Source organism: Hemiscyllium ocellatum, chromosome 8, assembly GCF_020745735.1.
Source record: "Hemiscyllium ocellatum isolate sHemOce1 chromosome 8, sHemOce1.pat.X.cur, whole genome shotgun sequence".
Taxonomy (NCBI): domain Eukaryota; kingdom Metazoa; phylum Chordata; class Chondrichthyes; order Orectolobiformes; family Hemiscylliidae; genus Hemiscyllium; species Hemiscyllium ocellatum.
In genome coordinates, this window is record NC_083408.1 from 23,607,642 (window position 1) to 23,621,500 (window position 13,859).

The window sequence follows — 13,859 nt, forward strand, 5'->3', positions numbered from 1 at the left end:
GAAATCATGGTTCAATCTCTGACCATCAATAGAGATAATTAATTCTTTTTTGACACAGGTGTTTTGGAGATAGGGTACAGTGGATATGGTTTTAAATGGATTCATTGTGAGATGCCATATACTGCAGTAGTCTGTGAACATTTTCATTATGGTTATGCAGAAGGATGGAGCATGGGTCACACAACAGATATCAGCGTAGATGAATGTGCGGAATGTGGTTGTTGACACATCTTTGTATATTTGCCAGTTACGAAGTGAAGATACTTGTACAATCACTCAAGATTCACACCAAATACAAGGTGTATGGTACGAGCAATACAAATTAATGGAAATCTGGTACTTGAGTTTATATTGCGTCTTATACGATCTCCGGATGCCCCAAAAGCACTTTGTACCTAATGGAAAGCTTTTTCAAAAATGACTGGTGTAATGTAGGCAGCCAGGCTGCAGATAGCAAAGTTCCACAAGCAACAACATGTTAGTGACTTGCCAAGAACAACAAGGGATGGACAACAAATGCCGTGCCCATCCAGTCATACCCATTTTTATCATGAGTGCATTAAAAACAAAATCCATGGAACAGTTAAGTAGAATGGACAACAGTGGGAATTGAAAGCCAGATGAAAGGGAGTATAAAGCCAGAATTACAGAACCATTCTTTCCAAAAGTCCTCTACTTGTATCGAATAGGAGGCACGAGCTGTGGGCAAGATCAGAGTAGTCGGACTTCACCCTTTCCTGAAGGAAATGCATTTGCCTGCATTAAGTATTTACATTTTAGCATAAGCTATTGAAGTCTTTTGAAGAGACATAATTCTCTCTTTTTATACTGATACAATACAATCAGAAGTAGGCTGTTCCATCCTCTGAGCATATCTACAATTGAGATAAATTGTGGTTGATTTTCAGTGTCCAAAATAGATAATGCTGTAGTGTTATGAGGGCAAGGATTTTGGTTCAAGACTCACTTTAGAGAGCCAAGCATATAATTCAGGCTGACAGCCCAGTGTAATACTGAAGGAGTGCTTTGTTGCTGGCGGTATCTTTTATTTTTGGATCGATGTTAAAATCTGGGTCCTTCTCCCATTTGGATAAATGTAAAGGTTCCTCCATGTGAAGAAGAGCAGGAGAGCTCTCCCCTATGCTGTGGCCAACATTTTTTTCAAATAAATATTGAAATGGAGATGGTTGGAACTTAATGTGTACAAATTGAATATTGTTTTGTCAACATACAACATTTGGCTATAACGCACAGTGGGATGCCTTGAAACGGAAAGGTGCTGGTCACGGTCTGTGTCAGGTAATTATGCCAGTTCTGTCTCTGTGGTATAAAGTCAAGTTTTCAAGAAGAGAAGATTAGATTGTAAAAATTGCAAGTACCTTTCTCACCTCAGCTGCATTTTTATAATTTATACCTAAATATAAAATTAATTTATTTTCTAGATGTGGAAAGGCAGTATTTCAGAAGTGTGCATAATTGCACTTACTTTGCTGTCAGAGTTCTAGAAACGCAGTTCACGTGAGTTGTTTCCCTGCTTTGAATTTGCGTACTTTATAAAATGTGGGTGTAATGACATTGCAAGTGCATAAGATTTCTCTTTGGCTACATCTACTGTGCTAGTTTTTAAACAACTTTGAACAATACAGCACAGAAATAAGCCCTTCAGCCCACGATGCTGTGCTGAACTTAACACCAAATTAGACTAAAGCTTTCTGCCTGCAATTGTCCATACCCTTCCATTCCTTATTAATGTGTTTATCTTAAAAACCCCATGAATTCCCCTATCATATCTGCCCCCACCACTGCCCCTGGCAGTATGTTCCATCACCTACCACACTCTGTGTAAAAAAAAAACTTGCCTGACATATCTCCTTTGAACTTCCCCCTCTTGCCTTAAACGCAAACCCTCTACTATTAGACAAGTCAATTCTGTGGGAAAAGATTCTGAGTGTGAACTCCATCATAATTTTATAAATTTTTATCAGGTGTCCCCTCAGCCTGTGCCACTACAGAGAAAGCAACCCTAGTTTGTCCAGACTCTCCTTATAGCTCTTATCCTCCGTTCCAGACAGCATCTTGATAAACCTCATCTGCACCCTCTTCAAAGAGACCAGAATTGAATGAAATACTGTTAAGAGCAGTCGAACCAAAGTTTTATAAAGCTGCAACATCATTTCCTAACTCTTGTACTCTGTGCATGGTCAGTGTTTTTTTTGTAGTAATGGGCTAGCAAGGGAGGGAAGTAAAACTTCTACTGTTCGTTATTATATATGTGCACATTGATGTCTGAGAGCAGTGAAATGTAGAAGTTGAAGAGTGCAATGGGTAGGCTGTGAACATATGTAATGTCTCTCACTGCACCTTGTCTCTATGCTCCGTCTCCAATACCTTGCTCATTGCTCCTTTTGTCGTGTTCTGCAACCTTTCTCACTGATCCCTTACTCAGTCTGACTGTTATCCTGTCTCACTCCAGATCTTCTTGGTCTTGTCCTATTATCCTCCCTTACTGCTCACACTCCATTTCATTCTGTTATCGTTGGACATAGCTCCCTCTCAGTATCGCTCTGTTACCATGTTATAACTTCCTCTCACCCTTGCTCTGTTATCCTTGCTCACTGCTCCCCTTAGCCTAATTTTAAAAAAATGTCTTCTCACTGCTTTCTCTCTGTCTCATTCTTATCTTTGTTCATTGCTCGCTCTCAACCTCGCTTTTACTTTCTCTCATTGCTTCCTCTTTAACCATGTTCTGTTATCTTTGCTAACTGCTCTCTCTTTCCCTCACACATGCTATCTGCCATTTAATGCTGTCGAGGGATACACTTCATGGCTGTTACATTGATGACTTAAGTTGTGAGAAGCTGTTTTAATTTAAGATGGCAATGTATCTGATTGAATAATATGGAGATTTTGTTTAATCCTTTGTAGGATAATTTCTTACTTAGATAAGGGGACTATAAGACTTCTTGGTGAGAATGACCGACTTGGTACATTCTCTGCTTCATTACGTGATCGGTTGACCCGTGCCAACGAGGCCAGTGCTGCACAGGTGAGCACACAATACTGCTGTTGTATATTAGGTCGTGGTTATCTGATTTCACTTTTTTCTCACATGTTGCATTTGTCATTTGTGGATCTGTCATGGTCTCTATGAAGTAATATGAAATTTAAATGCAATTGCATTAATAGATTGCCAACCTTGTCTATTCAACCAGTCTTTTAAATATAATCTTTTCACCCATTGTATAATTCTTGTGTATCTGTACTCTACTCCAATGGTTGTATGTTAGTGCTGAGCACTACACTGCAGTTACTCCAAATGGTCTCTAACCAAGTTCTGTTCAGCTGTGGCCTTACTTGCATGTTCTTGAGGTGCAATCCAACCTTCCATTCTCCTTTCATCAATTTCCTGCTCCTGAATCCCATTGCCATACATTTGTACAACATGTTTTTTCTCTGGTTTGAGGTCACATCAGATTACGGTTTTAAAATATCAACTAACTCTTGAAAACTTATCCTTCATTTGGCTTGTATTTGGTTATCTAAATGCCAGACCTGACAGAACTTCACAAAGTTTTGCTGTTGTCATGGAGTACTTACTCAACTGCTTTCACAGTCTAACACTATGGTGGAGCTACATATATGACCTTTCAGGTTTTCCTCTGAACCTTCTAAAAGCCATAATTATGGCTTTAAAGTGTGCCAATAATAGTGAAGGTACACTAGAGGGTGAGTACTGCTACCTCCCAGCACCATAGACTAGAGTTCAATTCTAGCCTTGATTGCCTGTGTGAAGTTTCTACGTTCTCCCTGTGTCTGTATAAGTTTCTAGACAATGTTCAGTTTCCCCTCTCAGTCCAAAAATTTTCAGGTTAAGTGGACCGAGCATGCTAAATTGCCCCATTGTGTCCAGGGAGGTGTAGGCTTGCTGCATTAGCCATGAAAGGGTGGGGGTGTGGACCTGGCTGCGATGCTCTTCGGAGGGTTGGTGCTGACTTAATGGGCCAAATGATCTCTTTCTGCCCTGTAAGTATTCTATGATTCTGTGCTTCCATAATGTTATGAAAAGCTGACTACTGTGGTTGGGAAAAATGAGTGGGTTCTGTTGCATATTTGAGTCACGGGTTGCACCTCCACTGATATGCAGTGCTCAGCTTGAATGTGTGCATCTTATTGTTAACGTGTAATGATTCTTCATGGAAATATTAATTTATGAAAGTCTACCTTGTAGATTTTGATATCCTTCCTACAATATGGTTGAGTTTTTGTCTTAACTACAAAAGGAGCACTATTTCAGGGTTGAAGTGTTTATTTTCCAGGTATCACTGGCTCTCCCTTCAGTCATACAGTCTGTTCCATTTGAACCAGAAACTGACAATCGATCGAATTTCACTAATGACAAAGCCTTTCAGAGTTTCAAGAAGCAAAGGTAGGAAGCATTATTTTGTTAAAGCAAAGCTGGAAACAGAAGTAGGCCATGCTGTTTTTGTCTGCTCTGCATTCAGTTACATTGTGGCTGCACAGAAGGGATAAATATCTGTAAGCCAACTTTCATTCTCAGTGATGCACCAATATTATTCACAACTACTTCATATCCCAGAGTGCTTTCCAACCATTCAATTACTTGTACGCTCTTGTAAGAAATGCTGCATTCGGTTTCGTCCCAATAAAAGCAATATGATACTGACTGGAGTGTTTAGTTTAGTGATGTAATTTGAGGGATGAATATGTGGACACTAGAGTTCCTCGTCATCATCCTCTTCCACTTCAAAATGATGCCGTTCGATCTTTTACCTCTAATTATGAAACAGTCAGGACCTTAATTTAGCAGCTCCTCCAAAGACTCTACCACTCATATTTGACTTCTGACTTGAGGTATAAGTTAGATTCTTACACTCAAGTTTCTGTAATGTTTTTGAACCCCATAACCTTCTAACAAGGACCTCTGAACCTTCTAAAAGTCATAATTATGGCTTTAAAGTGTGCCAATAATAGTGAAGGTACACTAGAGGGTGAGTACTGCTACCTCCCAGCACCAGAGACCAGAGTTCAATTCTAGCCTTGATTGCCTGTGTGAAGTTTCTACGTTCTCCCTGCGTCTGTATAAGTTTCTAGACAATGTTCAGTTTCCCCTCTCAGTCAACTTGTTACCAACTTGTGGCTTTAAAACAAAATGTAAAAAATAGCTATAGCTACTGAGTGTGCAAGTATTTCCTGATGTAATTTCACAATGTTGTCCATGGAGCAGCCCCTCTTCTATCATGTTCAATCATTTTAGCTGCATTAGGTGTGAACTTGGAATTTTAATTTTTTCATGCAAAGTTGACATCAGTGACATTGTTGCCCATCCCTCATTGCCTTTAAGAGTGTATGACACTTTCTCTACACACTGACTTCTTCCTCCCTACAAATTTTCCACCTATGAAAATGTCACTTGTAACTCCATGCACTTTTATTTTGCATGTGATTTTGTGTGAAACCTTTTAAAATTCCTACGGGAGACCCTTGATCATTATATGTAAAGGTAATGCCTTTAATGTCAAAAACCCTTTGGATGGATGGAAGTACAAAAACGTCTGTTAACCCAGCAGGGCTGTCAATTCATCGTGAATTACCAAGTCCATAATTAAACTTAACTTTTGTATGGTAACGTTTTTCAATTGTCGAGTCGAATTGTGAATCTAATGGAGTTTTGGAGGACACAGATGATTTTAATAAGGTCCCATATGATTTGGCCAGAGTGGATTTGGAGCAGATACTTTCAGGTAAAACTGTCTTAGAGATGTGGGATGCAACATATTTCAATAAAGAAAAAGGGTGGGAACAGCCACAGCCTGTTAAATCTGGATATCAAGTGATATACAGTAGCTGATAAAGAGAAAAAGCAAGAATCGAGAGGACAGCAAGCAGCTGTTCCCCTGCAGGAGTATAGAATGTGCAAGAGGAAACTTAAAATGTGAGATTGCCGGATCTGAAAGTTTACTGACTTGTAAAATAAAGGTACGTCTGAAGTTATTTTGCATCTATATTAAGACTTAAATGATATCCAGGAAATGAGTAGTTCCCATTAAAGATTACAGTGGTAATTTGTGCATGGAGAACAGGATGTAGGTAGGGTCCTTATGAGTACTTTGTGTCAGTATCCACTGGTAAGAGGGATGGCGTGGGTATAGAAATTTGGGAGGAGGTCTATCATATGCATTTAAAAATATAGCATAGACAGCGAGGAGCTTGAGTAGCCTCGCAGGTTTAAAAGGAGGTAAACCTCCAAGTCCGAATGAACATATTCCAGATTATTGAATGGAGGAAATTCCTGAAGAAGGGCTTATGCCTGAAACGTCGAATCTCCTGTTCCTTGGATGCTGCCGGATCTGCTGCGCTTTTCCAGCAACACAGTTTTAAGCTCTGATCTCCAGCATCTGCAGTCCTCACTTTCTCAATGGAGAAATTTTCAGTTTACTTTAACCACAGAAGGGATCTTGTAGGACGGCCAATGTAGTACTGTTATTCAGGAAAGGAGGAAAGATTAAACCAGGAAACTGCAGACTGGTCAGTTTAGCTTCGATGATGGGGAAACTATTGGAAGCAATTCTGAGGGACAAAATTGAGCTACATTTCGAGAGGTATGGATTAATCAAGAACAGTCAGAATGGTTTTTTTTAAGGGGAAGTCATGTTTGATAAACTTGATTGAATAGTTTGAAGAAGTGACCAGGTATGTTGATGAGGGCAATGACTTTGATGTAGTCTACATGGACCTCAGCAAGGCTTTTAATAAGGTCCCTCATGGGAAACAAATAGCAAAGGTAAGAGCCCATGGGATTCAAGGAAATTTGGTGCAACTGGCTGAGGGACAGGAAGCAGAGGGCGATGGATGATGGATTTTTTGTGACTTGAAGTCTGTGGCCACTGGTGATCCACAGAAGTCAGTGTTGGAGCCCTGCTGTTTGTGTTCTATATAAATGATTTAAACTTGAATGTAAGTAGGTTGATCAGTAAGTTTGCAGATGATACAAAAATTGTTGAGTGGTAAATAGTGAGGAGAATAGCTTTAGATTGAAAGAGGATGTTGATGAGCTGGTCAGAGGCAAATGGATTCAATCCAGAAGAAATCCAAAACTACAGGTTTAAGGTGAAAGGGGAAAGATATAAAAGGGACCTAAGGAGAACCTTTTCACCAGGAAGCTGGTGGGTGTATAGAATGAGCTGCCAGAGGAATTGGTGGAGGCTGGAACAATTACAACATTTATACTTACGTAGATGGGTATATGAATGGGAAGGTTTGGAGGGGCATAGGACAAATGCTGGCAAATAGGAGTAGATTTATAAAGGATATCTAATCAGCATGGGCGAGTTGTTTCGAAGGGTCTGTTTCTGTGCTGTTTGTATCTATGACTGTATGGGCAGTGATGCGATTAGATTAGATTACATTACTTACAGTGTGGAAATAGGCCCTTTGGCCCAACAAGTCCACACCGACCCTCTGAAGAGCAACCCACCCAAACATTCTCCTACATTTACCCTTTCACCTAACACTACGTGCAATTTATCATGGCCAATTCACCTAACCTGCACATGTCCTGCACATGTTTTGGACTGTGGGAGGAAACCGGACCACCCGGAGGGAACCCACACAGACACGGGGAGAATGTGCAAACTCCACACAGACGGTTGCCTGAGTTGGGAAATGAACCTAGATCACTGGCGCTGTGAGGCAGCAGTGCTAACCACTGAGCTACTCCATGGGCAAGGCAAATAACGTGTGGAATGTATGATGAATGTTAGGTCCCTGGGAAGCACACAGGATCTGAGGGAATTTGGTGTGCATGTCCACTGGTCCTTTAAGGTATCAGGATATGTGGATAAAATGGTTAAGGTAATACATGACATACTTCCCTTTCATAGCCGAGGCATATAATTTTAAGAACAGGGAGGTTATGCTGAAATTATATAAAACTGGTTAGACCACAGGTGGACTATTATGTTCAGGTCTGAAATCCACATGTAAGGCAGGTATGATAACATTGAGGAGATTTACTTCAATGTTTTCTGGGCTGAAGAATTTGTTATGAAGCCGGATTGGATAAACTGCTTTCCTTCGAGCATAGGAGCTTGAGAGGGACCTGATTGAGATGTATAAAATTATGGGGGCATGGATAGTAGACTGAAAGAAAATTTCCCTTCGTGGAAGGGTCAGTGATCAGTGGGCATACATTTAAGGTAAGGGAAAGAAGGTTTAGAGGAAATGCGAGGAAAATCTTTTTCTTACCCAGAGGGGGTGGTGGGAATCTGCAACTCATTGTCTGTGAGGGTGGTAGAGGCAGAAACCCTCCTAATATTTAAGAAGCATTTAGATGTGCTGTTGCGATGCCAAGGCTACAGGCCAAGTGCTGGAAAATAGTTTTTGACTGATGCATTCCTGAAAGGCCTTTCTCTCTGCTGTAGATCTCTAACTTATAGCAGGGATATTTCTAACTTATCCACAACAAGCCATTGTTCATTTAGAAAGGTTAAAATTAATCCAACCGGTGTTATAATACGGTTACTATTTCCACAGGTTGTTTTCTCAAAATAAAGGGCTGTAAAGCACATAATTTATAAAGGTATAAAGCTCTTTTGTCAGCTACCTGATGAGCTTGTACTTCCAATTAAACCTGTTGGACTAAACTTGATGCTTGATTTTCAAACTTCATCTTGTACAATGGAAACAAGTTACATTTTTCAACTACTATTCACAAATGCATTTCTCCTGGACTTCCTGTTGTACTTGTTAGTGATAAATAGAACATTTCTGCATTCATCCTGTAATATCACTTCCTAATTTTGAAGTCTTCTAGGTCGGTCTTCAGAATCCGCTTCATAATTAAGGCTTAATTTTACAATGATGTTTTGTACTATTTCTATAATGTTTAATCGAAGTATAGGAATAATGCATTAGGATACAATGGTCCTTCAATGGATATATGATTTAAGAGCATTATCTCTTAACTGTCTTTTAGGGATGTCTTTTATGAATTGCTGCGTGAGTGGGAGGATAAGCATGCAAATCCCAGTTGGGAATTCGAGAAAGCTCTGGGTCTGCGAATCAGGTATGACAGAATATTGCCATTTTGGGTTGAAGTGGGGATCAGTCATCTGGAAACAGTTGTCATACACCCAGGGTAGTAGGTGGGCAAAGGATTGAGCAAATTAATTTATTTGTAAGACTGGTTTGGGTGTGTAGCTATGACAAAAAAAAATCAGTATTAAATATTTCTTTGTGTAGTTCTGGTCTGATGCATTTTAGAACATAGAACAATACAGCACAGAACAGGCCCTTTGGCCCACGATGTTGTGCCGAACATCTATCCTAGATTAAGCACCCATCCTTGTACCTATCCAATTGCCGCTTAAAGGTCGTCAATGATTCTGACTCTACCACTCCCACGGGCAGCGCATTCCATGCCCCCACCACACTCTGGGTAAAGAACCCACCCCTGACATCTCCCCTATACCTTCCACCCTTCACCTTAAATTTATGTCCCCTTGTAATACTCTGTTGTACCCGGGGAAAAAGTTTCTGACTGTCTACTCTATCTATTCCTCTGATCATCTTATAAATCTCTATCAAGTCACCCCTCATCCTTCGCCGTTCCAACGAGAAAAGGCCGAGAACTCTGAACCTGTCCTTGCACGACCTATTCTCCATTCCAGGCAACATCCTGGTAAATCTTCTCTGCACCCTCTCCAAAGCTTCCATATCTTTCCTAAAGTGAGGCGACCAGAACTGCACACAGTACTCCAAATGTGGCCTAACCAAAGTCCTGTACAGCTGCAACATCACTTCACGACTCTTGAATTCAATCCCTCTGCTAATGAACGCTAATACACCATAGGCCTTCTTACAAGCTCTATCCACCTGAGTGGCAACTTTCAAAGATCTATGTACATAGACCCCAAGATCCCTCTGTTCCTCCACCTGACTAAGAACTCTACCGTTAACCCTGTATTCCGCATTCTTATTTGTTCTTCCAAAATGGACAACCTCACACTTGGCAGGGTTGAACTCCATCTGCCACTCCTCAGCCCAGCTCTGCATCATATCTAAGTCCCTTTGCAGCCGACAACAGCCCTCCTCACTGTCCACAACTCCACCAATCTTCGTATCATCTGCAAATTTACTGACCCACCCTTCGACTCCCTCATCCAAGTCATTAATAAAAATTACAAACAGCAGAGGACCCAGAACTGATCCCTGCGGAACTCCACTTGTAACTGGGCTCCAGGCTGAATATTTACCATCTACCACCACTCTCTGACTTCGACCGGTTAGCCAGTTTTCAATCCAATTGGCCAAGTTTCCCTCTATCCCATGCCTCCTGACTTTCCGCATAAGCCTACCATGGGGAACCTTATCAAATGCCTTACTAAAATCCATGTACACTACATCCACTGCTCTACCCTCTTCCACATGCTTGGTCACCACCTCAAAGAATTCAATAAGACTTGTAAGGCAAGACCTACCCTTCACAAATCCGTGCTGGCTGTCCCTAATCAAGCAGTGTCTTTCCAGATACTCATAAATCCTATCCCTCAGTACCCTTTCCATTACTTTGCCTACCACAGAAGTAAGACTAACTGGCCTGTAATTCCCGGGGTTATCCCTATTCCCTTTTTTGAACAGGGGCACAACATTCGCTACTCTCCAGTCCCCTGGTACCACCCCCGTTGACAGTGAAGACGAAAAGATCATTGCCAACGGTACTGCAATTTCCTCTCTTGCTTCCCACATAATCCTAGGATATATCCCGTCAGGCCCGGGGGACTTGTCTATCCTCAAGTTGTTCAAAATGTCCAACACATCTTCCTTCCTAACAAGTATCTCTTCTAGCTTACCAGTCCGTTTCACACTCTCCTCTTCAACAATACGGTCCCTCTCGTTCGTAAATACTGAAGAAAAGTAATTGTTCAAGACCTCTCCTATCTCTTCCGACTCAATACACAATCTCCCACTACTGTCCTTGATCGGACCTACCCTCGTTCTCCTCATTCTCATGTTTCTCACATATGCATAAAATGCCTTGGGGTTATCCTTGATCCTATCCGCCAAGGATTTTTCATGCCCTCTCTTAGCTCTCCTAATCCCTTTCTTCAGGTCCCTTATGGCTATCCTGTATCCCTCCACTGCTCTGTCTGAACCCTGTTTCCTCAACCTTATGTAAGCCTCCTTCTTCCTCTTTACTAGACATTCAACCTCCCTCGTCAACCAAGGCTCCCTCACACGACTGTTTCTTTCCTGCCTGATAGGTACATACATATCAAGGACGCGTCGTATCTGCTCTTTGAAAAAGTTCCACATTTCCACCACATCCTTCCCTGACAGCCTATGCTTCCAACTTATGCTCCTCAAATCCTGTCTTACAGCATCGTAATTTCCCTTCCCCCAATTGTAAAATCTACCCTGTTGATTTTCTAGCTGATCTGAGGGCAGTGTTAAATTGGTAGATTCAGAGCAGATTTGGTAGCTGTAAACTGGGCATTCATAAGCTGAAGTGGATTATTGGGAGCAGCAGACTGTATTCAACCACAACTGAGTGCTTGAGGTATACCTCATGCAAGCTTTATTGTAAAGCATAGGGATCAAAACTGATTCAACGGGGAGTGCAGGGGTGTATGCTAGAGCCAGCACCCACCTAAATATGCAGTGCATACCTCGTGGAATCATTATCAAATGCAACAGTTCTGCCACATTCAAGAATGTATAGTGATAGACAATTAAACAACTTTCTGGAGGAAGAAAAGGCTGTGCAAGCATCTTCATCCACAATTATGAGAGGACCCAGCACATCAGTTTAAGGGATATGGCTGAGGCATTTGCATCTGTCTTTTGTCAACCATGGAATCCCTACAGTACGGAAAGAGATCAATTGGCCCACTGAATCTTCATCAACCCTCTAAAGAGCAGTGGTAGTAAATTTTCAGATCAACATTCAAGAAGCTGTTTACTGAAAGAAATAGTTTAATTTATGTTGGAATTAGTCAATGTGAACTTACCTCACAGCTCTCTTCACTTCAGCATGAACATATGTACTCAGTTCATGCAATTGATTCACATAAGCCAAACTCTCATGCTTTTCCCAGTAATTTTTTGTACCAAATTTGTGATAACCTCATGATGCATCTGCAAATCACTCCAAGAAGAAAACAAATACTGCTCCTTAGAGCTTCGAGAAGCGAGTTGTTTGGATTTAAGTGGAGAATCCAGGCAGAAAGGTGACTAAGCAGGCGATAGTATAAGATTGTAAGAAATAGGCGCAGGATTAGGCGATTTGATTCCTGAAATTTGCTCTGCTATTCAGTAAGGTCTTGTCTGATCTGATGGTGAGCTTAACTCCACTTCTATCAGACCCCTCATCTGGATGTCCAGTAATTGTGTTTTCAACTTTTTTGTTCTAGGAATATGATGGTGAATCTAAGCACAGCTTGTAACCATAATCACTTTGCAAGGCTGTTTCAGAAACAGTTGATAAGGGTGAGTACGTAGTTTATGTTTACAGCACCCTTAATTATTCTCATCTGTCAAAAGTGATGCAGAAGCTTAGGTAATTTTCCTGAATAAGTACTTTGTTTTCTTAGTACTAAGCATATTTAAAGGAAAGCAGAATGTCAATCCTTTCATATAATTTGTATCTGAGATTCTGTAGCTGAAAGGTAAGATGAAATTCAGTACAGTATTTTCAGATTCAATTGTTGTATTCAATGTAACTTAAATGTCTGACTTTTGAAAACAATTATATCGAAAAGATATTCACCTGCTGAAGTTTTCTGAAATGACTTAAAGCTGGTTACTACAGAAAAAAGAGCTGTTTATTGTCACATCTAATGGCATAAAGAATGGCATAATTTCAGCACAGAAATTATTCAACTCAGTTTGTCACCTCACCATATCAGCAAATCTTTTATTCCTTTCTCCCTTCTGTTTGATTCTTTCAGGAGAAATGAGATATTGTTAATTCACCTCAGCCACTCCATGTTTCACTTGCTTACCACTTTCTGGGCAGACAAGATTATTCTGAACTCCATCTTGGATTTATAAATGACTGCCTTATGTTGATGACACTAAATAAATGACAGAAACAGGGATACCATGGATTTGTACCCGCATTTTGCTAAATTTGATTTCAGTGCATTTGAGTTACAGAGGATTATGTACTTTCTTCAAGTAGAACTGTTTACCACATTAAGGTTTTCGCAAAACAATTTAGTCTTTGGAACTGTTGAATTTTATTTTAATTCAGATATACACATCTAGATTTATCAAAAATCCTTCATATTGCTCTGATAGATGTGTAAGGGTGCAGCTGGAGCAGTTGCAGGCACTGAACATCCTGACCAAGATGTGCTGGATATGTTTGGGACAGACAACCTAACCAAACTGAAGCGGTTGCAGGAACGCTTTGTTGTGCCTCAAAGTATTGGGGGGCCGTGTCCCCCTCCGACTTTCTCTGGTTGCCAGCTGTTCTTCAAGGATTTCCTTGTCTGTGCGGGAAGGTTGGTTCTCATTTATCTTTATTAGCTTCTGCTCTGGGAATAGAAATTCATTGTGTTCAGTTCCTTGTACAATATTATGCTGAACTCAGCTTCACTCCCTCCTTGTGGTAAAGCAATCCGTAAACTAAAATTCTCCATTTAAGGAACGAACAACTTCATAAACTCTTCCATTCTCTGGTTTGTGATTAATTCCTCTGTACTTGGTACCTTTAACATAATTCCTGATGATTCCTGATGAAGGGCTCTGGCCCGAAACGTCGAATTTCCTGTTCCTTGGATGCTGCCTAACCTGCTGTGCTTTAACCAGCAACACGTTTTCACCTTTAACATAAT

The 13,859-nt window shown here is 40.7% G+C and overlaps 1 protein-coding gene across 1 annotated transcript in view; it reads left to right on the forward strand.

Annotated features, from left to right (window-relative positions):
* The window catches only part of cdan1 (codanin 1), a 127,924-nt gene that overhangs the window by 38,362 nt on the left and 75,703 nt on the right, over positions 1 to 13,859 (forward strand). Inside the window, exons 6-11 of the mRNA XM_060828285.1 lie at positions 1,443 to 1,518; positions 2,926 to 3,046; positions 4,317 to 4,426; positions 8,996 to 9,085; positions 12,432 to 12,507; positions 13,321 to 13,526. Coding sequence (XP_060684268.1) covers positions 1,443 to 1,518; positions 2,926 to 3,046; positions 4,317 to 4,426; positions 8,996 to 9,085; positions 12,432 to 12,507; positions 13,321 to 13,526 — 679 coding nt within the window. The remainder of the gene's footprint in view (positions 1 to 1,442; positions 1,519 to 2,925; positions 3,047 to 4,316; positions 4,427 to 8,995; positions 9,086 to 12,431; positions 12,508 to 13,320; positions 13,527 to 13,859) is intronic.